Below are 22,517 nucleotides of genomic sequence, written 5' to 3' on the forward strand. Positions count from 1 at the left end.
CTGAGCCAATCTTTGCTCTCTACAAGCTTCATAGTTATCTGTTCTTCTGTCCACTAGTGTTCTCCTGTCCCACTGCACGCAAAGCATCTTCCATGGGTCATACCCAATCCCAGTGTCTCCTCCTCCTGTGGTTTCCTGTTCCTCCGTGTGTTACTTCCCACACCGGGCTTCTCTTTTGTCAGGAATGTGCCATTTACCATCCCTACCATTACCATCTCTACCATCCAGACTAAGTTATTTCAAAATGACGTTTGAACATGGCTTCTTAGCGTTGAACAGTTAAGTCTCTGACATCCCTCCTATTGGACATGTGGCCATGTTCAAAGTTGGACAGGACTCCAGTAAGGGAAGAAATAATGCATCTCTTCCACCACCTTTCCAACTTCCAGCTCTAGTCAGTCTCCATCCTGATAAAGTCTAAGTCTCTCTGTCTTCTCTAGGCGTGAGTCTAGTAGCGGCTTGCCCCATACTGTTCGAGACAAGCAAGGTGGATGTGCTCAGACAGCCCCTGTTATCACTGCAAGAGCTGCCCAGAGCAGCAGTCGCAAGTGAAGTCTGGAGTGTGTCCGCTATGGGAGGGGACTTCAACTCAACACATGCTCAGGCTTCACTTTGATGATACAATTTGGTAAAATTTTAATGGGCCTTAGTAGGGTGGAGGATTAAAAGAACACTTCTGACAAAAAGGTTATCCTCCCTTCCCGAGGGAAGCAATTTAAATCCTTCTCCAAAGCTGTTGGCCATGAGAGGTTTTCTAAGAGATGATGTGCTGCTTTTTAATGAGAGGAACAAACTGTTGCTAGAATCTTTTAAATGTAATTTGACAAAAAATTGTGATATTGACAGGTTGGTTTGCATCACTAGAGACCCGATGTCTCTATCAGACAGTATTTATCTGATGTCAAATTCTCAGGTTTTTAGCTGCAGCGTTTTGTCTGCAGTAAATGGATATTTCAGTGCTGGGCACTTCGGAAACTTTGATCTGTTTGGAGCAGGTCATCATCTTCACAGGAAAATGAACAGAACAACAGTGACTTAAGACTACAATTCAAACGATCATTTATATTTTAAATACTTTCAAATGGCTGTTTTGACTAATAGCGATAATTTCATAGATATTGTGATAGGGGTGGGTTGCTGATAGAGCATAATGTTGATTAAATACCTTTACATCACATGTAGGTAACTTAGTCGAAATCTGCTTCTAAATGGCATGCAGGTCAGCAATGTTATCAGTTATGAATATATCTGCATTACAAGTAGAGTCATGTTACCTTTCTAGGAAGTTATGCTGCACTGAACAGCATTCGGTTCGTCACTTATGGTATCTGAGGGTGCCTTCACTTGCCCAAGTTGCATAGCTTAAACTTGGTTTTGCAAGCAGTCTAGCTCAAGCAGTTCAGAAACCCGGGTGGGCATGTCAGGCTTTGTATGAGAACCTCTATTTCAGTTTATCTTATAATTTCTCCGGTTGATTTAAACTACAACAGGATACGTAATTTTAAAGTTGCACAAAACTCCTTTACCACTGTTTCAATTAATTCATTCAAAGCCTTAGCGAAACTTGTGCAACTTCATATGTGGATGAAGTCCTGTTATACTTCACTTTTGTGCAGTCAGGCTTCTAGCTTTTTTAATTTTTTGTGCAATTCATGCCCTGGTATAGCTCAGATGTCCAATGCAAAATGCTGTTAGGGAATATCGCATTTGAATAACGAAACATTCATTTTGTATTTGAAGCATTCATATCGTATTTGAATAATGAAAACAGACCCTCTGATCTCCTATCTTCGATCTCCCAGCTGTACTGATGGTTATGAAGATGATTGTGCTGAACTAGGGGGATGGAATTACTCTAGAGCAACACCGGGTGGGTGGTTCGTCTGTGCTACTTCCTTGTCCACCTTGCAATGTTTTGAGTTGCTATCAATCTTTAAGTCCCAGGGAAGAACGTCCCAGCTGACATGATGATCTTTCTTTATTAAAAGGGAAGGGTTTTTTAGAAAGTGTTTCCTGTGCAGGACAGTCCTAGCGACCCAACCACCAGCTTGGGACGAGCTGTTCTCTTACCTGTCTCTGCCATAATCTTCGTTCACGGTGCAGACGGCTTTCTTCCTCCTCCCCTCACTTCTGCATCTCCAAAGCAGGGATAACAGCACTTTCTTACTCTTATTCCTGAGGATATTGTGGCGGATGCTCATAACACTCTCTCTCATCTCCAGGATGATCTCTCGCTCATCTCATATTCAGCCATTTGTCTTCATGTTCATTACTCTTCTAAATGTACCTGTTCGGTTAAAGTCATGAATGAACCAGCCTATCTAAATATATATATATATGTATATATGCGCCTGCTTTTAAGCACAGATCCTCAACAAGCTGTCGACAAACGATAGTAACTTGTGCTCGAGTGCTGTTTGCTAGCTTGAAACTCCGAGGTGTGAACACGGAGCCGGAGAAGGACGACCTGCCACACAGAGCATGGTGTTCAAGTGGGAAGCTTCTTTAAAAAAGAAATAGACTTAAATCAAAGATGTCACTGTAAAATCAGATGTGTATGGAGCTGCCCAATGACTTGGGGTAACTTTTGATTTGGAAGAAGAAAGTCTTCACCCTACCTTTACCACAGCCCTTGGGGTGCTGTCATTCCAGGGAACTAGCACTAGCAACGTTTCAGAGGACGAATACAACTTATTTTCCTCTGGCTATTTAAAGGTAGAAGGGATATTTAACTTTGAGCTTTGTGCTTTGGGTAAGAGGAAGACTTTGCAGCTCACACACTGATTTTTCAAGAAGATGGCAAAGTACGTATTTAGTCCTTCACGAAAGCATTGCTGAAATGTAACCACATCGACAAAGTAGATGCAGCATGTAACACGGAGTGGGAAGCAGGCAGAGGCGAGCTGGCACTCGAGGTTTAGTAACACTTGAAGTCTTTAAGAAAGTCCAGAGTAGCTGGAGTTCTCCTCCTCTGCTCCTGATCAAAACCCGTGAGAGTCTGGCCCTTGTTGCTAACGATTTTAAAAAAAAAGATGGCACAAAATGCTGTGTTGCCCAAAATGCTATGTTACCGTGAAGTGCTCTTGCTCGTTACTCATGGATGCAATCTGTCTTGTGGATATTGTGACTAACCGTACAACTCGCTGAAGTTCTGGCTTTAATTTTTCTTCTGTAATTATAACACAAGCCTTTAATTTGCATAATATTGTATACAGGTCTGATCTTGCTATTTGTGCTATAACAACCCGGGAGGCTCCACAGTTAGTAGAATATATCCAATGAGTTAATGTGTTTATTATTGAATTTTTTTTAAGTTTTTTTCTGCCACTAAGAATTACTGATGACATTAATTTTTTCTTCCTAGAAGTGGAAAGCTAAATAACCATTTAGAAGCTGCTATACATGAGGCCATGAGTGAACTAGACAAAATGTCTGGGAATGTAAGTCCCTTTTCACGTTAGCAATAATCTTTTTCTATGTTTCTGCATGCGTGTCAATTGAGGACTGGGAGTGTTGGTTTGGGTTGCTTTCTAACATAAATTTTGTTCCTATTTTCTTGAATAATGTGGAATTTTCAGTATTTCTCCTGTGTTAAAAAACCGTTTGCAAATGTGTAATCATTCCGAAAAGATGTAGAATTTGAGTTACATTGCCAATTATATTCTTTTTTACAAAGATAGATTCCTGGACATACTTTTACTCATGCAGCCTGATAACATTTGGATCAGTTCCAGTCCTGCTCATATTCCATGGGTTTTCTCTGACTAGTGACACAAAATCAGGCTCATTTGTTTTTCAGTTTGAGTAGCAAGATATTGAAACCACATTTTAAAGCATCATTCTTTTGAATGTAAAACTCTTTGAGTAAAGCTTTCCTTATGTGAAACGATATAAAACTTGGTTTATATAACGTACTCATCTCCATGTTTAGAACATGTCTGTAATTTCACTGAAGCGCACTTAGAAATGCAAAAAAAGTGTATCGCAGCACGTCTAACCTCTCATATCATTGGTAGTTATTCACATGATTAATTATAAAACATTTGAATACATAAAACAGTCTTTTTCCTGATACTCGATGCTCGGTACTGAAGATGCTTGTCCACGTGCATATTTAGGAGTAGTAAAACTTCAGGGGAGCTAGTGGAGTACCTAAAAGGGAATGTACACACAACTGCAGGCTTAGAGCTGGTTTCAGAACCACCGAGAAATATTAAATAAGTTATTCAGTAGCTTTTAATGGCTGCCGTAAGTAATAACAAAATCAAATCAAATGTGTTTAAACTTGAGAATTTTGCAAAATGAGATTGAGTTTTGATTTAAAACGACGTGCGTTTTCCTCTTGTCTTTGGAAGGAAAAGGAAAGCAGGATCTGAGTGTAGGTCTGTTACAAATAAATACGGGATATGTGTTTGGCAGACGCATCTCTGTGTCGGTTGCGCCACCACTTATATGTTTGGACTGGACCATTCTGCTGATACCTTTTTTTCATTTATAAATCCAGTAATACTAAAACCTGTACGCTGTATGCATTTTAACTGTGATATAAACTGGCTCAGGGGAAACAGCTGTAATTGGATTTGCTGATGGGGTTGTTTTGTAACGCAGACAAGCCGATGTACCAGCCTGCGTGTCATCACATAGTCTTGATTTATATTTTAATTATCCGGTCGCAAAATTTGTGATCAGGGTTTATTTCCATAAAGATTATGATTCCTAGAAACAATGATAGGGAATCAAGAGTTCTTTTTTTAGTGACTTGCATTTTTTTCAGCTACTACCCTTCAGCCGTCAGTCACATTTTAAATGAAAAGCATGTGCAAACAAGCTAATTAGCCGAAAGAATTATTTCTTCGGGTTAGAGCCAGTAAATACGTAGGAAATGTTAGCGGTCTGCAGGAATTCAGGACGGACCCAAGGAAATCATTTAGCACATTGCTGAAGGATTTGTTACCGTCGCCCGACTGCTGTTTGGAAGCTGCAAGCTCCTCTTCCCAGAACAGCAGCTGGCTTCCGCCGACAGATGGTGGTGGTATGCCACGCTAGACGCCAGCGCCTTCCTCCACGTCTTTTCTTCCAGTTATGTTGCGTTTTTTACTGAGCAGCCAGTGATGAAAAACTGTTTCACCCTCAAATTAATCTAGCATTCAGCTCGAAATGGAGTATTTCCTTTTAATATTAGATGAAGACAGGGTTTGCTAAACACAGCTTGTTCCTTAATAATGCTACCGCAGACCTGAATTTGACTTCTCTTATTTTTCCCTGTTAGCAGTATTTTCTCAGCACCTACTTCCTACTTTATTGCTCTTGTCACGACGATGTATAAAGGTTTGTCTCCGAGAATTTGATGTAATTGCAGTTTTGGGTTCAGTTCCCGATTACGCGGTTTCACAACCCCTCTAGCTGGTGCCTTTCTCCAGGGTGGGAGAGGTTTGCGCCGTACAGGCTGCGGCATCCAGCATCAACCTTTGTCTCCCCAGCGCCTTAAAGTTCTTGAAGTTCCTTTTCATTCGGGCTTCCACGTAGACATGAAATAACAAGAACCGTTTCGTAACAGCCCCTCAAGCAATGCTGTAACTCGTTTATTACTGGCTGGTTACTTTGACCAATATTCTTTGCTAACTTCTAAATATACTTATTTTTAGGTCCACCAAATCCCACAGGGAGACAGACAAGTGAAGCCTCCAAAACCCAAGAGGAGGAAGATCTCTAGATAACATTGAATGTCTTTGTTACTGGTCCAGTACTTCTCAAAATGAACGTGCACATAAGTCTATATGTAGGTATTGATATAGACGTGGTTATATCAATATTTATATGAAGACAGACAGATACCATCACAGGGTGCTACGTGGATTAGTGGTACAATATTTTTGATGCTTAGGAGGGATAGCGGTTGCTGGATAAGCCAATCAGAAATCGTGAAAGGTTGCAGTAACAATGTCAGATGATTACTGAAATTTTTTTCTATAATGCTAAAATTGTGATTATAAGAAATAGTCCAAATGTTTCTGAGAAATTTTCATTGTGTATATAGATAATACAGAATTTCATGGTGATATCTGAAATGTAAATATTGTACAATATTGTCATGTACAAGCGTACCTAATGCACACTTTATCTTTTATTGTACAAAAAATAGTGTACAAAATTCTTTGGTTTCTATTGAGTACACATACAAGAGACTACCAGTGTAAAGTGATAAATAAAAATACAGCCTAAATGCTTTTATATGATAATGTAAAAGATGCTGTTTTTGTATTTAACAGCAGAGAGAAGGCATGATTATGTAATACCTTAATTATGACATACACTTCACGCCACTGAGTGTTCATTGATACTGTCTGTTTGGAATGAACCTTGCCTGGAAGTACTGTACTCCATTTCAGGTCTCTGTAGGAGAGTGCAACCTTGCAGATTCCTAACGGGATGTGGGATCACAGCTCTAATTAATAATTCAAAGGCTGCAACTATCGGTTGCGTTTTTATTTACTTAACTTTTAAAGTAGAATGCTGTAGATTTTATTAAAAAGAAAAAAAGTAGATGGACTATTTTAGTCAACCATTTCTGTAGTTAAAGTTTCATAGCCACCTGATAAACTAAACAGTTTATATCCCCCGTAACGTTGACCCCTCAAAACCCCTAGATTTATTAGCTTAAATTATCTAACGTCATTAACCATCGTGTTTACTTTTAAGGGGGCAGAGGCCCTGCTTTAATAATGTGATCAGTATTGATTACGGTTTGGTTTTGCAGTAGAATGGAAGGGCATGCTCCGCAGCATTCGTAAAAGTAATTCCAGTATCCATCTCGCAGTATTAAAACAAAAAATGAAGGGTGGCTTACAAAACTATTAGCAACAGTAATTTTTATCAGTATTATGTAACATATCAGATTTATTTTATTTAAAAAGAATTATTTATACCATTAACAGATTCTTATATATATTAATGTGGCTGAAATGTGCAGGTTAAATCTATTAACCAAATTATTTATGTTATATTAAGTGAGAAATGTGAAACATATGTAGAAAAAAAATTAATACACTACAGATTTAAAAGTCTAAAGCTATGAGCCATTATAAAATTAACGAACGGAAGTGTAGCACAACATTATTTCCATTTTATTTCATTTTTCTTTTTAACACGGATGGTGGTGATGGTGATGGAAGCAATGACATCCTCTGTCTTCAAGGCTTCCCGAAATAACTCTCAGTTCACCATTCCCGGTCCCGGGGCGGAGTCCGTAACCCCTGCCTCGTTGTCCGGGACCACCACTTACCTCAGATTTCCTTTTTTCCCCCCCGAATTCCCAAATCTCACTCTCTAGCTAAGGACTGGCAGTGATCAGCATCCTGGGAAGCTGGCGGTATCGCCGCTCTCCAGATACCCGGCACTCGGCGCCAGGATCACAAGTCATTGCTCCTCTTCCCATCCGCCTTGCCCAAGTCCCAAACTCCTCTCTCTGAAGGACCTGACCGAGACCAGCCGTCCCCGAGGACGACGGGACCCGGCGGCTTTCCCAGCCTCGGCTCTCGCGTGCCAGAGCACGCAGCACTACCTCTGGGCTCGCCCCTGGGCTTTCTCATGTCTGGCAAAACGGCTCTCACTCCTCCTTCCCCCCAGCCCGAGGGATCGCAATAGCTACACTGGCTACAGGGGCCTGGAGGCAGGACCCTTCCTTCCGCGGGGTAGGTTCATTTGTCTTTTCTGTAACGCCACCGTCCTCCATGCAAGCTCATGTGAAGTGATTGATTCTATTAATTTAAAAAAAAAAAAATTATTTTTTTGGGGGGGGGGGGGGGGGTGTACTTTAGCTCACATCTTTCTGTTCCGAGTTGATGTGTCCACTTAAAGAGTCGATGTTGTCCGTTTTCCACGCCAGCCCGCTTTCCTGCCGTCTGTCCACGCCCGCGTGGGTTTTAATTCATCGCTACGTGCGTGCGTGTGTATGTGTGCGTGTGCGAGCGCCTGTCTCGATTTAGTTTCTTTCTCCCTTTGCTTTCTGTCCTAGAACCGAGTTTGTATTGACCGACCCTTCTTTTGGCATTTTAACTAATTAGGTTTGTACTTTCTCACCAATGTATACTTTACATCAGTAGACCATGTAAAGTATTTTTGTGCACTTGATTTCATTGGTTAATAATGGCATTGATGTGGGTGCTAGGAGTAGTTTGTTTCAGTCCATACCAATTTTTTTCTCTTTTAGAGTTTTTATGGTTTCATGTAAGCAGTTAATGTAAATATTGTGAGCATTACAGGTCATGCAGTGTTGTAACATTTTAAAAAATGTTGCACCTACTTTACGATTAAAAAACTGGTCACTCATACTTGAATTTTGCCCATAGAGCCATTTCTTTCTCTTTGCATTAAAGCATAATATACTTTTTTGATGGAGGCCCAACCCTTCTTTCTACCTTATTATTTTTTGTTTAATAAATCTATATTTTTTCTAATAGAAGACTTAAAAATGAAAATTTAAAAAATACTTTTTGCCTACTTTCTAATTTAAGAGAGAATTCCTATATTTAAAAGGTGAAAAAAAAAAATACTCCATTGTGGAAAGTGGAACAACACTTTATTTGTCATTAATATGGCACAATCACACGAAACTGAACTGGCTGAGTAAGCGAGCCCACGACGTCAAATCAGTATCTCGGTAGATTAGGGAACTACGTGATTCTTTGAGGATGTAAAGTGTTACATATTCCTGTCTATTTATTTATTTATTTATTATGCTTTCTTTTGCTAAGTGGGTGACAATGTGGTTGAGTCATTCAGATGACATTCAAATTAAAGGAAATATTCCTCTTTCTATTATGGTGCATTTTGTGAACACCATAAAAAAAAAAAAAGTATTTTCATTTATGTCAATGGATTTTCTTCATATTTTCACTTCTGACAGAAAACGTTTGGCTGGTATCAGCTGCAAAAATAATATCCACATAGTTTAAAAAAAAAAAAATCAAAAAAAACCCCCCCACCTCTGATGTCCCAGGTCTGTTATCCTCACAGTCTAAGGTTTTAGGGGTTAAAAAGAACTTAAAATTTAAAGGTATTTCCTAAATCAGCTTTGCAGAAGGTTTCTAAGTAATGTGATATCCTTTTGGAGTCCCTGAGTTTGATGGTATAGAGGTATTAGAGGGCTCGTGGTGGACTGAATTACCTTAGGACTGCTACCTTTCTTAGCTACAGTTTGTATTTTGCTATGTAGGGTTGTAATGTGAGAATTCCAGAAGAGCAGTAGCATAAAAGTGCTTTTCTATTTTTTAAAAAAACCCATTCTAGTCTTACTAAGAATTAGAGATTTTTTTAATATCAGTTTTGTAATTTTTGATAAAGTTGTCAATATTATGATTAAATCACCAGAAAAAAAAGTTACTGTGATGTTCTCTTCGGGGCAGGGACTCTGTCTTCCTCTGTATTTGTAAGATGCCACGATGGGATGCCCAGTCTTAAGTGGGGCCACGGGCACCGCTGTCAGATTAAATAGCAACCGACAACGCTGAGGTTGATTTAAATGCATGAAAGCCAAGAGAATTCACAGTTAAGACCGCAAATCCGATTACCTGTCCTTAGTTTGCCTGCTGCGTCCTCCGTGAAGGTAATGGCATCGGGTGCGACGTCCGACGGGTAAGTTGAGGCGGCCGATGGCTGTTGAAGCTTTTGCTCACGCAACCCAGGACCTTCTCATCCAAGGCAAACCAGATCCGCTCCGTTAACGCAGCCCTCGGTCCCCTCCCTCTCTCTGCTGTTTTTACCAGTACTAACTGAGCAACTCGACGTTCATGTTTCAGGATTCCCCCCCCAAATACCATTAACCCAGTGGTTTCAGCACGTTGCCGATTTACAAAATCCCAAACACAGGAACAGATCATATAGTTCAAAATTCACCGCAAGCACGGTTCACACTGGTGTCAAATCAACTCTAGAAAAACACTTCGAGACTTCTGAAAAACCAAAATCCTACCAAAAAAAAAAAAAGTGTCTACCCCCAGAACACGAGCCCGGGGGCTTCCCGAGGATCCCCTGAGCTCTGGGAGCGCGCAGCCCACCGCGCCAAGCGTTCCTGCCCCGCTGCTGGCGTCTCTGGACCCGCTTATCGTGCGCTTGCGCTACCGAGGACTAGAGGCTAACTGTAAAAGAGCGAGCCTGCGCTCACGTGTTTCATACAAGATCGCTCAAACGCAGAGGTTACATCGGGGGCTGGTTTTGTCTTGCTGCAATAAATGCTGCCCAAGCATACGTACCCCAAAAAGTCCCGCCAGCCTCTTGCGACCCTGCGTTGCAGGCTGCTATTTAAACTAGCGTGCAAAGTGGAGCAAGCCACTATGAACTGGAACGGTAATACGTTCTATTTGCTTTGCATTTGAAAGCTAAGCAGTGGGAAGTCAGGCCTCCGGACATCATTTCTCTCTGCCAGGTTTTACAATTTATTTATTGGCTGTGAAGGCTTAAAAGCGATTTTTGTTGTTGCTTTAAAAAAAAAAAAATCTGAGATTTCATTTGAAATATTCCCCCGTGAAAGCACGTTCTGGAGAGATTTCATCTCTCAAGTTTTTACCTGCTGCGAGATAAGTATTTGTCTGTAACTGAGTGCCATCCCAACAGAAGATAAGGGGTTAGGATTTAGAACAGAAAAAAAATTATATATATATATATATGGAATAGTTCTTTCGGGAAATTCCTATTTTGGAAAAGAGACGGGAAATGGGAAGGGGTTTGCCATACTTATGCTGGACGAAGCGGAGTGGCGAAGGCAGAGTGAGAGCATCCCCATGTATTCCTGCGTGCAAACCCCAAGAAAGCATTAGCATAGGTTGCCACAAGTCAAAGAGAACAACCGTGCACGTGCGCTGTCAGCCGGCGTTTGAAATTGCAGGCAGGAATCGATACCAATGGGTGAGCAAGCTGGGTCTGAGCCGCAGTTCCAGTCCGGCTTTGAGCGGTGCTAACCCGGTTACAACACGGGGTGGGAGAACAGAGTCTGTTACAGCCACGTCCGCATCCAGGTCCGGTGGTGCAGAGCGTTTGCGGGTAAGTCCTCCTGCGGGCGTTAATGATTTCACGTAGCTAATGACGTTAATACCTGTTAACTGTTATTTAAAACCAGTGGTCGTGAGAGACTGTACAGATAAGGAAAAATAGGCATTCCCTCCCCGAGGAAATGTCAAGGTACCAAAATTAAGGCTGCAATGCAAAGAAACCAAAAGAATAGTATCCTAAAAAGATGGAAGAATAAATGCTTTCGGTTCAAAAACCAGGTATAATTTCTACTCGGCTGATCTCTGCTTCACGTGTACCTATAGCGCGTGAGGGCAGGCGGGGGCTGTCGCAGAGCCTGTGCCGCGGGAGCCGCCACGGCTGCCGGAGAGCTTTTCAGATGCCCCAGTCGAGGAAACAGCTTTATAGAAAAGATGAGTTTTAATCCTACTTCAGAAGTTTCCGTCTCGTCAAATCACAATCATTTTAGGTCTTTTTGAAAGAGAAGCAATTCTTAACTCCCGGTAGAAATACTGCTCATTTTCAGTTCCAGGAAAATAATTTCTTGCTCCTCTCGCTGATTTTTCTCTAGGAAGAGAAAGTCATAAAAATAATAAAAAGTAGTGGGGTTTGCCATTATCTGTTCTCAATCGTGGGAGCTGCTCTCTACTTCTGAGGAAGAAAGTGAAGATTGACTCCTGAAAAATAAGGGAAAATTCAATTCTCTTCCCCTTCCCCTTCCCCTTCCCCTTCTCTTCCCTTCCCTTCCCTCCAAAAGGAGAATCTGTAGTTCCCCCACTTGGTCTCATACATCTTAAGAGTTGCATCAAACAAAATAACAAACAGGAGAACCTGTGATTCTTCCTCCCAATATCGCTGCAGAAAGATGTGAAAAGCCACAAAAAGCCAACCCAATAGAGCAAAATTTTTTTCCTGGCCACAAAGGTGTCGTCACAGCATTCAGAAATGGATATCCCCGTGGCACGCCTGCTCCGTTGCCCAGTTAATTAACTGTGCCAGTCGTCTCAAGCCTGCTCTTCATTTTCCAGATATTCAAAAAATTATTTTACAAAAAAAATGTTAATATAAATTCGGAAGTTTGAGGCTTTTGGCATTTCAGATAATGTCATGTCAGCCTTTCTGTTAATTTGCTTTTTATGAGGAAAGTTATTGGCCCTTATGAGCCAGGCATTGCCACCCTTCTCTCCCGAGTGCCAGGACCTCCCAGAGCAGTGGTACAGCAGCAGGAGCATCGCTGCCCTCCTCCCCGGCCCCAGTTAGTACCCAGGATTTTACGTTCTCATCCCCCAGCCCTAAGGCTGCACTGGCGAGCTCTGCAAGAACGTTTTTTGCCTAATTAAAGCCTGATCATATATGTGATATTTTAAGTGGAATTTGATCTAAGAGCGGTATAAGCTGTGTAGAATAGAAAAGAGAGTTTTACATTTAAAAAGAAGAACCAAAACAAAACAGCAAAAAACCCAAAAACATGTTGAAAGACTTATTCGATACCCGGGCTTCGAGTTTGTGGGTATCGGTTCATCAAGTGAAGGCGTCAGGGTACGATGCAGAACAGTGCTCTGTCGCCAGGTGAGGGAAGCAAGCTTGTCCACTGGTGAGGAAAAAGATTAAATTAATTTAAATTTTTTTATTATTAGAAATTTTAATGAATTAAAAAAAGACGTGCAAAACAGCCTGGGACTGTCCAGGGCTACTCTGCAAGTTTTGGAAGGAGGTTACCCCTAGGAAATCCCTGGAGAGAAGCCGTGTAGCGCAAAGTGTTCAGGCCCGTCAGTGTGTGCTACGGTAGCGGAATCAGTTTGCGGTGTGCTAATTGATCCATGACTCTGAATGACCAAACGGAGAAACTGTTCCCTGAGAAAAAGGCAGGAAAGCGACTGACGGGGGGAGAGCCCGCGGGGCCACACGAGCCCCGCTTGCTTCTCTCACAGTTGCAGATAAGTGCCAGGAAACACCTGATACTACCTAAACCTTTGTCATTAATAACTTGGTTACGATGGAATAATTACAGTAGAAAATAAAGTCTTAGAATTAAAATTAGATTTTGAAAATGGTGGGAGCTTTATGGAAGTACAAGCATGGTATTTGCCACCCTAAAACCTGCAACGGGGCAACAGCTTTTACAGACGTTGCGTATTAGGACCTGCTTTGGCACCCACCTTGACAAGTTTCTGTACAGATGCTGAATCCAGGGGTATCTTCAACCACCTCTCCTTTTATCCTGGGGTCAGAGAGCGGTGGGAGATGACAGAGATGTAGAGGGAGAAGGTCTCCGTAGCTTGGTGGAAGAGCCCCGACAGCAACCTCATCTGCATCCGTCCAAAGCGTTAGGTGGAATGAGTTCGTCTTAAAATGAGACACATGTAGGCGTGGGAACACACGTCCAAGCTACACGTGATTCCTGTTAAAATACTTGGAATAGTTGCGGGAGAATTAGGCTGAAGCCCAGTAATGGTGCGAATTAAATCTGTACAGAGGATTTCTATTATAGGCAAAGAGTTCTTGCTGGGGAAATTTTAACATGGGTTTAGCTAAATACGTATTCACGTTTTACAGGGTAACGACAAAATATCTGCATTTGTTGGAACTGATCTACTTGACTAGCAGCAGAGCTAATATTACTTAGGAATATAAGAAAGGCAGAAAAGCGCAGCAAGCAACAAATTATGAATTATTCAATGCAAATGTCAAGTTTTAGTAGTGAATGTGGATGTAAATCTTTTTTTGAAAGGCTAAGCGCTGCCATTAAGCAAGTCCATATGACACTACATCTGTTGGCTTTCGTTTATATTTATATCATTTTATTTTTATGTATGCTGGGGAAAAGTATTGGGAATTTCCACATCAGAATTTCAATGACATCATTTCCCCAGCTTCTGTTGTCTGTTGATTTAATGTTTGATGAAGGGATGATTGTTCTGGCAGAGGTTAAATCCGTAACCACTTCATTAACTACCCAAGCCGTAAGTCTTCAAATGAAAATTTGCTTTTGTGGAGAAATTTTAGGTTCCCACATACTGAACCCAAGAAGTCAGATAAATTTAACTGGCTGCCATTTTCAGAGCATCGCCTCCTGATCCGATGCTTTTAAGTGATCTTACACTGGGTATCTTTTTGAGTCACTCCGTAAAGAATCCTTCCGCGTGTGTGGGGAGAACGCAGTCTGGTTCGCAATCTGTTAAATTCCCCCCTCCAATCAGAAATTACTAATGTCTCCAAATTTTGATTTTGAATTGCATCGCTCTTGCCCACGTAAGACACTGGCAATTCAGTCCAATTCGTCCGCTCTCTCCTGTGTCTCCTTCATTTCAGTAGTGTCACATTTGTCCCCCAGTAGCTGCATTCAGACGAAGCCGGTTCAATTTCTTGTGAAGATGGGGAGCGGTGACGTACACCAGAAGAGCGAGGAGGTATCCCGTACTCCACCAATGTGCGAGAAGCCTGTGCCGGCGGACTCCTCTCTATATAATCAATCTCTCCAAGTATTTCTATAGCTCTCATTATCCTGCGTGCCTCCAGGATAAGAAGCCGAGAACAATCGCCCATTGTCAGTTTATGAAGCAACTTTTTCATCTTCCCTCCCCAAAGACTAAATACTTAATTAAGTAAATTAAAATTAATTACGGAATCTGTACAACAAGATGTTATCACGTCTGTCCCCCAAACCGAGCTCTCTCTGCTGTTCCTGCATGCTCGCCCTCCTAATCATAGAATGATAGAACCAGAGAATGGTTTAGGCGGGAAGGGACCTTTACAGGTCATCTGGTCCAACCCCCCTGCAAAACCAGGGACATCTTCAACCAGATCCGGTTGCTCAGAGCCCCAGCCAACCTGACCTTGAATGTTTGCAGGCATGGGCCACCTACCACCTCTCTGGGCAACCTGGGCCAGTGCCTCACCACCCTCAGCGTAAAAAATTTCTTCCTTAGATGTAGTCTGAATCTCCCCTAAGAGAGGAGGTGCCCAGCGGAGCAGCTCAGGTGCGCGGGTGGCTTTGTTCAGCTGCTCCCACCTGGAGCTGGGATCCCACCTGGAGCTGGGAGCATTCCCATCACCGGCCAGGGCATCAGCCTTGGAAAAACATCTCTGCGCGTTTAAGGTCAAGCGCTGTGAGCCAGTGCGCGTGATTAAAAACATGCATTTGACTTCCAGAGCTGAGGCCAAAAGGCTTTCACTTTCGAAAGGATCCTTTCACATGAAGCAAGTCCTAAATGTACAATGGACAAAGTCTGTTTCTAACAAACCTCAAAGCATCTCTGCGTATTTTTAATGACTGCTTATGCTTCGTTAGCAAGAGGTTTAAACTGAGCCAAATTCCAAAGGGCATGAATGCTGCATTTCTATTAATTAGTTTTCAGATGAAGGTGTTGCCATTAACTATCTACAGTGATCCTCTTATTAACTGTCTGATAAGGGTGACTTAAGTATCTAATAAAATAATGGATTAAACAGCAAGAGTGAATGAAGTGTATCAGGAGGATAGTTGAACCTGCAGCAAAATGAACACAATTATTTACCAAATGAAAGGAAAGTGTAATAGGTTTATTGATTTTGATCTTAAAACTTTTAGGACATGAACATCTTGAAGATGTCAAGTATTTTTAGAAGAGCAAATGTACCCATTCCGCAAGCCGGTCAGAACCAGGAGAAGACTTCTCAGCCGCGTGTGCAAGTACCAGCTGGGCCAGGCCAAGGAGGGACCGTTCCCACCCTGGGGACGGGGATGGAGAGCAGAGAGACAACCCAGAGGGAGTGGTGGGGGTGGCTGGGAGTGGTGCCTCTCCCCAAAACAGCTACTGACCCACAGCGGCAGCAAATATCATCTCGAGTGCCATCACACGGCATGTAGAGGATAACCAAGGGATCGAGCCCAGCCAGCATGGGTTTAGGAAAGGCAGGTCCTGCTTGACCAACCTGATCTCCTTCTACGACAAGGTGACCCGCCTAGTGGATGAGGGAAAGGCTGTGGATGTTGTCTGTCTGGACTTCAGTAAAGCTTTTGACACAGTTTCCCACAGCATTCTCCTGGAGAAACTGGCTGCTCATGGCTTGGACGGGTGTACTCTTCGCTGGGTAAAGAACTGGCTGGATGGCCGGGCCCAAAGAGTGGTGGTGAATGGAGTTTACTCCAGTTGGTGACCGGTCACAAGCGGTGTCCCCAGGGCTCTGTGTTGGGGCCAGTTCTGTTTAACATCTTTATCAAGGATCTGGACGAAGGGATCGAGTGCACCCTCAGTCAGTTTGCAGATGACACCAAGTTGTGCAGGAGTGTTGATCTGCTGGAGGGCAGGAAGGCTCTGCAGAGGGACCTGGACAGGCTGGATCCATGGGCCGAGGTCAATTGCATGAGGTTCAACAAGGCTCAGTGCCAGGTCCTGCACTTGGGCACAGCAACCCCATGCAACGCTACAGGCTTGGGGAAGAGCGGCTGGAAAGCTGCCTGGCAGAGAAGGACCTGGGGGTGTTGGTCAACAGCCGCCTGAATATGAGCCAGCAGTGTGCCCAGGTGGCCAAGAAAGCCAATGGCATCCTGGCTTGCGTCAGGAATAGCGTGGCCACCAGGGCTAGGGCAGTGATCGTGCCCCTGTACTGGGCACTGGTGAGGCCGCACCTCGAATGCTGTGTTCAGTGTTGGGCCCCTCACTCCCAGAGAGACATTGAGGGGCTGGAGCGTGTCCAGAGAAGGGCAACGGAGCTGGGGAAGGGTCTGGAGCACAAGGCTGATGGGGAGCGGCTGAGGGACCTGGGGTTGTTCAGCCTGGAGAAAAGGAGGCTGAGGGGAGACCTCATCGCTCTCTACAGCTGCCTGAAAGGAGGCTGTAGAGAGGTGGGGTCGGTCTCTTCTCCCAGGTAACAAGTGATAGGACAAGAGGAAATGGCCTCAAGTTGCGCCAGGGGAGGTTTAGACTGGATATTAGGAAATTTTTCTTCACCGAGAGGGTTATCAAGCATTGGAACAGGCTGCCCAGGGAAGTGGTTGAGTCCCCATCCCTGGAGGTATCTAAAAGCAGTTTGGATGAGGTGCTTAGGGACATGGTGTAGTGGTGGTCTTGGTAGTGTTAGGTTTATGGTTGGACTTGATGATCTTAAAGGTCTTTTCCAACCTATATGATTCTGTGATTCTGTGAAACAGAGCCTCGTGATTCAGACGCGCACACTTCGGGGGTGTGTTCGGCAGGAGCAGTCGCAGGGCAGTGTAAACACCAATGGCTGTTGCAGGCATGCAAGTGTGTGATGGCGTGGGTTGAACCTCTGGGTCTTGTGGGCTTGGGGTGTACAGCATGCAGCGGTGAAGTTCTGCTGGGGTACGCATTAGAAACCTGGGACCATAGACCAGCAGGCTCTAGGAGAGCAGGCAGTGAAGCGGTATGTCCTACAGTACACACAACCATCCACGCAGGGACTCCAAGTTACCTGTCGCTCGCTCTGCAGGAGTAGAGAGTGGTCCAGCAGCCAGGCTGCTTCGCCGCTCTTCTCACCTGCTGAAAAATTATCACCAGTGGAAGAAAAGATGCTTTTGTGCTCCCTTCCTTCAGCCCCACGCTGTTCCCGATTACAGGGAGAGCAGATTTTACCGCTACGGTTCAGACCTCAGTATGAGTCCCCCTGAGTCCAGCTGTTAGGGCATCGTTCAGGTAATCTGAACGGGTAATACTCAGGGTCTTCCCGAAACGTGATTAATAACGTGTGTTACGGAGCTGTAACTAATTATATGGCCTTTAACTATCAGGCCCACAGAGTTGTTCGTGGTTTTCTTTAATGATCCTTAACAGATGGAATAGGATTTCTTCTTGAAAATTTCCATGAGTTAAGGGCCTCCTAAATCAAAGAGGTTTATTTCAACTTTGTTCTTCAATAAAACCAAACCCAGTAAAGCACGCCTCCTGATCAGAAGTTCGCATTCTCTGCTACTTGTTTCTGGAACCAAAGAATAAGTAAAATGTCTAGAAGTTTACATTTCTCAGAAAAGGGAAAGTTAGAAAATGAGGTTTCTTTTAAGACCTCTGATGTTACTGCTGCAGAAAGGCACGGGGGCCCATTGTTTTCAGATAAATAACCATGAATCTGAAGTTTTCTTGTCTGTCATGCTCAGAAATAGCTGCTTTTAACTGAAGCTGCACATTATCTTGTTTGAAATTTGAATGAACTCCTACTTAAGCCCTGTAGACAATTGCATCTATTCAATTTTTCAGAGAATTTAGAAACATGGGGGGGGGTTTTGAATATTTTCTAGAGCATCTTCCAAGAAGTGCGTTATAAGCACAGTCTGATCTCCAAAGTAAACTGAGCTAAATTTATTCCTGCTCCCAAGCACCTTAGCTAGGACTCTGGCCATAGGTACCTGCTCATACGTCTGGGTCGGGGCTTAATGGATTTGAATGGTCCACGAAAATTGAATCGCCATTCCACAAAGGCTGCAGTATTTGGAAATTTATTTCTCCCGTCGGTCTCACTGACCTGCCTGTCCCATCGGCTACGCAGCTCTGGCTCCCCGTGCCGGGAGGAGACCTTGCACGTTTTCTGCATCACCGAAGGAAAATCATTTCTTGACCTGCACACGTGACTTTCTGACCAAGGAATCCACCAAGCAGCACAGGGTGCATGACTTACTCGCTATTTATCTGTTTAATGCTAAAACAGAGAACCTAGTTTGAGGCTAAAAAACGATGCTTAAAAACAAAACCCTAGCCCCAGAATAGTGGTGCAAGGGCTCTGCCTGTGGGAAAGCCCAGGCCAGTGCCACTAAGCAGAGCACTGCATAATCCTTAGCAGTTTTCGAGCTCCATCAGACCATCTTTGACTTTTTCCTCCCGTTGTTCTGATTGGGACATCATCCCGCAGTAGCAATCATCTTCTGGTTTCCATCCTACATTTGCTCAAAGTTTGTTTTCATCCATTTGTTCTTGTTCCGACGCAGTTGTTCAGCTTCTCTCTCTGGATATTCAATCGCCTCTACAGCCCGCGATCATATCCCTCCTCAGCCTTCCCTCTGTTAGAGCAAGCAAGCCTCTCATCTCTTGCTGTATGATAGTTTCTCCAGTCACTTGGTCACTTTGGCAGCCGTTTGTTGCCAAATTAGGTCATCAGTTATACCTGGTATTTGAGAAGCCGTCTCAGCAGTGCGCTGGAGGATAACACCAGTATATAGCTGTTTCTCTCCTAAATACTTTTAAATCATCTGAGCCATACCTGGAGTTTGTGCTCATGTTGGAATCAACTAACATATATATAACATATATAGCTGTTTGTCGGTTGTTTCCAGTTAATGAGATTTTATTTAATTAGCCCAGCTTTTTTTTTAGAACTAGAATTAGTATATGCACTAGACTTCAGACTGAAAAGTATTAATACAAAAAAACATTAAGATAAAATTTAACATTGCTATACAAGAAGGCACGTAATGTAGAGCTTGTGCCGCACGGTTTGTGCCATAATGCCCATAACGAAGGCAATCGCTGGACTGGTGATCGACTTGCTTGTGCCATTCATATTCCCAGTCCTCGTACAGCGGCAGAAACCTGACATCTCCGTGCAGGAACGTGCCTCTCGTTGAGCGTGTGAATTTGCCACGGTAATGGAAGAAAGGTATTTGTAGGCACACGTCTTTCAAACAGCAGCTCCAGTTGGGTCTTAACCAAGCGGCGTCGTACGCTCCGTTTTGCCCCTGAATAACACGGCAAGTGTACTTCCCTCATTCACGTTTTCCATCTTTCAAGGGCTTCGACTGTCTTTTTGTTCTGAACAGTATCTTTTATACAGCACAGAGCCCTGATCCGTAACTAGATCTGCTGCGCACCAAAAGTAATTGTCAATGGTATTTCTCAATCAAAGCCAAATGGACTTGATTTATTTTCTCGGCCATTTGCTTTGTTGTGTGATCTTGTTCAAACAAAAGCACGATCGGAAAATGAGAAGATACCAATGAGCTGATTTTGGGTATTGCTGATGTTGCTGGAGGTATTGACTCTACCACATCACTGCCTCTTCCCTCTGTCATCCAGCACTTCACCAGTAGGAGCTTTTCTGCATCGCTTTCTCTAAAGTAGCGATTTCTCATTGTGTTTCATTGTTTTCCTAATCGCCCGTTCTGGTTAGTCTGGCACTGAGGAAAACTTGCTCCCTGGTGGGGAGGCTCCCAGCAAAAGCCCAAAGCTGATCTCATCTCCTTGAAGACAGTTGCAAGGAAGAATGAGACAACCCAGTGTCTTCTTCCACTTCTCTTCATTTGCTTGCTAATTCACAGCTAAATCCTCTTTCTAGTGGGGAGGTCCTAGTCATCTGCAGTTACAGGGTTTTATAAACTAGGAGAAAAGTAGATGTCCTAAGATGGTCGGACTTACAAGTCCATAGGGGTTTTTTGGTCAATAAAAGAAATAAAAGTACAAAACAGTAAGTTTTTTCATCTTCTGGTGTGTAAATGTTGCAATTCTGAATATAGCATTAAAAATATTGCCTAAATCCTTCTTTTAATTTCCAGAGGACTTTACATCTGGCAGCAACTTGCAATACATTGCAGAATATTCTGGAAAAAATGAAAGTCTGTCAAAGCTTCATCTTCTACTAGGATGTGATTTAGCAGAAATATTCTGTAACAAATTGAGTTACGTTTTCTTCTAGCACAGTAATTGGCTTCATGTTTCAAAATATGAACCACTACAAATGATGTTTCTCTCATGTATCCACAGGTATCTCATATTTATATCCCAATAAGCTTATAATATTGAAGAAATATGTTGGGTTTCAGGCCTTGCATGACAGCTGTAGCTCTTTCAATCATTATTATTAAAGAATATTTGCACAAGTTGCCATCTCTGTCATGTTAGAAAAAATGCCTTGCGATTTTGCAAAACAATTTGCCTCCCTTGATCTCTGCACACGTCGTAAAGACTCCGCTTATTGAGCTCAGCAAATGTCACTTGTTGACTGCATATTTCTCCTCGGTTCAGCTGTAAATTAGCCTAGGCAGAAGTTTCACAGAAAATTTGAGTCTTTGTTTTAAGGAAGTTAATTGTTGCTGTAGCTCTGATCTCTTCTGCTTTTATTTCAGACAAATATACGTTCACTCTGTTTGTTGGAATCGATGAGTGAGGGTATATATTGGGAAGTGGTGTGGGTTTGAAGTGGGATTTGCTTTGATATTTCTGTGCAAATCCATGTGATAGCTCACTGACTCATAGAGCTGAAAATAGGTAATGATATCAACCACAGAATTCTTTACAGATTTTTTTTTTTCCTTTTCTTGCTTAGCTAGCTGCTCTTCCAAAAAATCCAGGTCATTATTCAAATCTGCGCTTAGATTAAAACTCCAGATAGCATCACTCTTACTCATTGATGAATCACACTGAAACAAATTTTGGTCCTACTGAACAAACTATGTGTCGCCTGAGTCATAAGTTTGTTTAGCAAATCACATGTCAGGCTTAAATTAAGTACTTGCTTAAAGCGGATACTTTTTGAATATATTCTGGCAAGTTTGCATGTAAGATTTATATGGATTTATATAGATAAGATTTATATTGAAAACTTCTCAAAGCAAAACTAGAGAACGAAAAATTCTGTCCAAGATATAGGCCCAGTCTCCATCCCCAAAATACACCAGTTCAGCTGGTATCATTCGGACAGAAAGAAAATGAGTTACAACTATTAAGCATAAGAATACCGATCTATTCTTTTAGAATACAACTAACTGCTGAAAAACACGAGCTGCAAGTAAAATGACCTATTCTAGGCTGTTTCACACTAAGGAAATTCAAATCCTTCTCTGTACTGTTCTTTGCCAGTTATATTAATCTGCACATAAAGACATTATTTAGCGGCACAGCGAGGGTAGGGGCCATCACGCTGAACTACAGCACAAGAGCGAAGGCATCAGGGCGGCGGCAAGACTGCAAAGCCCGGTGCTAGAGGAAGGAGAGACCAATTCCCAGGCGAGCCCCTCCATGCCCAACAAAAGCAAATTGCAGGAGCAAAACAGAGAGAGGTAACGTCGTGGGTTAAAATACGAACGGATGTTGTTAGCAACATACCTAAACGGACTGCTGAACATACCTGAAATTAAACTTGTTTCGTCAAGTCTATTTCTAAATTAATTTGAAATATTGGCTTTTGGAAGTGTTTGGTGAGTAGCAAAAACCCACCCTGGGTGCGGTGATGCCAGCCTGGCTGCCTGCCCCAGGCACACCTCGGGGAGAGGAGCACGCTCGGTATCCCCACAGCCTCTGCTCTGTTACTGCTGACAGCAAATTGACCTTCTCGAAGATTTTTTTATATTGCTTGAGCCTATCCTTATGCCAATATCAATATCAAATCTGCACTGAATCTTTTAAACTAGCACCAAATGGCTCTTTACATTAACAGGGCCATTCTGCCCCGCCATGAACGAGGATAACAGGAATTTACCTGACATTATAATTCAAAAACTAAACACAAAATAGGTAACGTAAATAAAACCATTTCCAAAAATACTTATCTCAGAACAGAGCACTTGCAAAATTTTATTGAAAGGAAGGGCA

At 42.7% G+C, this 22,517-nt stretch overlaps 1 protein-coding gene across 13 annotated transcripts in view; it reads left to right on the top strand.

Moving 5' to 3' along the window:
- Positions 1–22,517, top strand: part of MBD5 (methyl-CpG binding domain protein 5) — a 171,709-nt gene that overhangs the window by 139,234 nt on the left and 9,958 nt on the right. For 11 of the 13 annotated variants that reach the window (XM_075512225.1, XM_075512229.1, XM_075512223.1 and 8 more), the window contains 2 exons: positions 3,365–3,440; positions 5,646–7,324. In XM_075512225.1, the coding sequence (XP_075368340.1) occupies positions 3,365–3,440; positions 5,646–5,717 (148 nt within the window). In that variant the 3' untranslated portion in view covers positions 5,718–7,324. The other 2 variants (XR_012777168.1, XR_012777167.1) reach the window with 2 other exon arrangements.

This window comes from Mycteria americana, chromosome 9 (genome assembly GCF_035582795.1).
Source record: "Mycteria americana isolate JAX WOST 10 ecotype Jacksonville Zoo and Gardens chromosome 9, USCA_MyAme_1.0, whole genome shotgun sequence".
NCBI classification, from domain to species: domain Eukaryota; kingdom Metazoa; phylum Chordata; class Aves; order Ciconiiformes; family Ciconiidae; genus Mycteria; species Mycteria americana.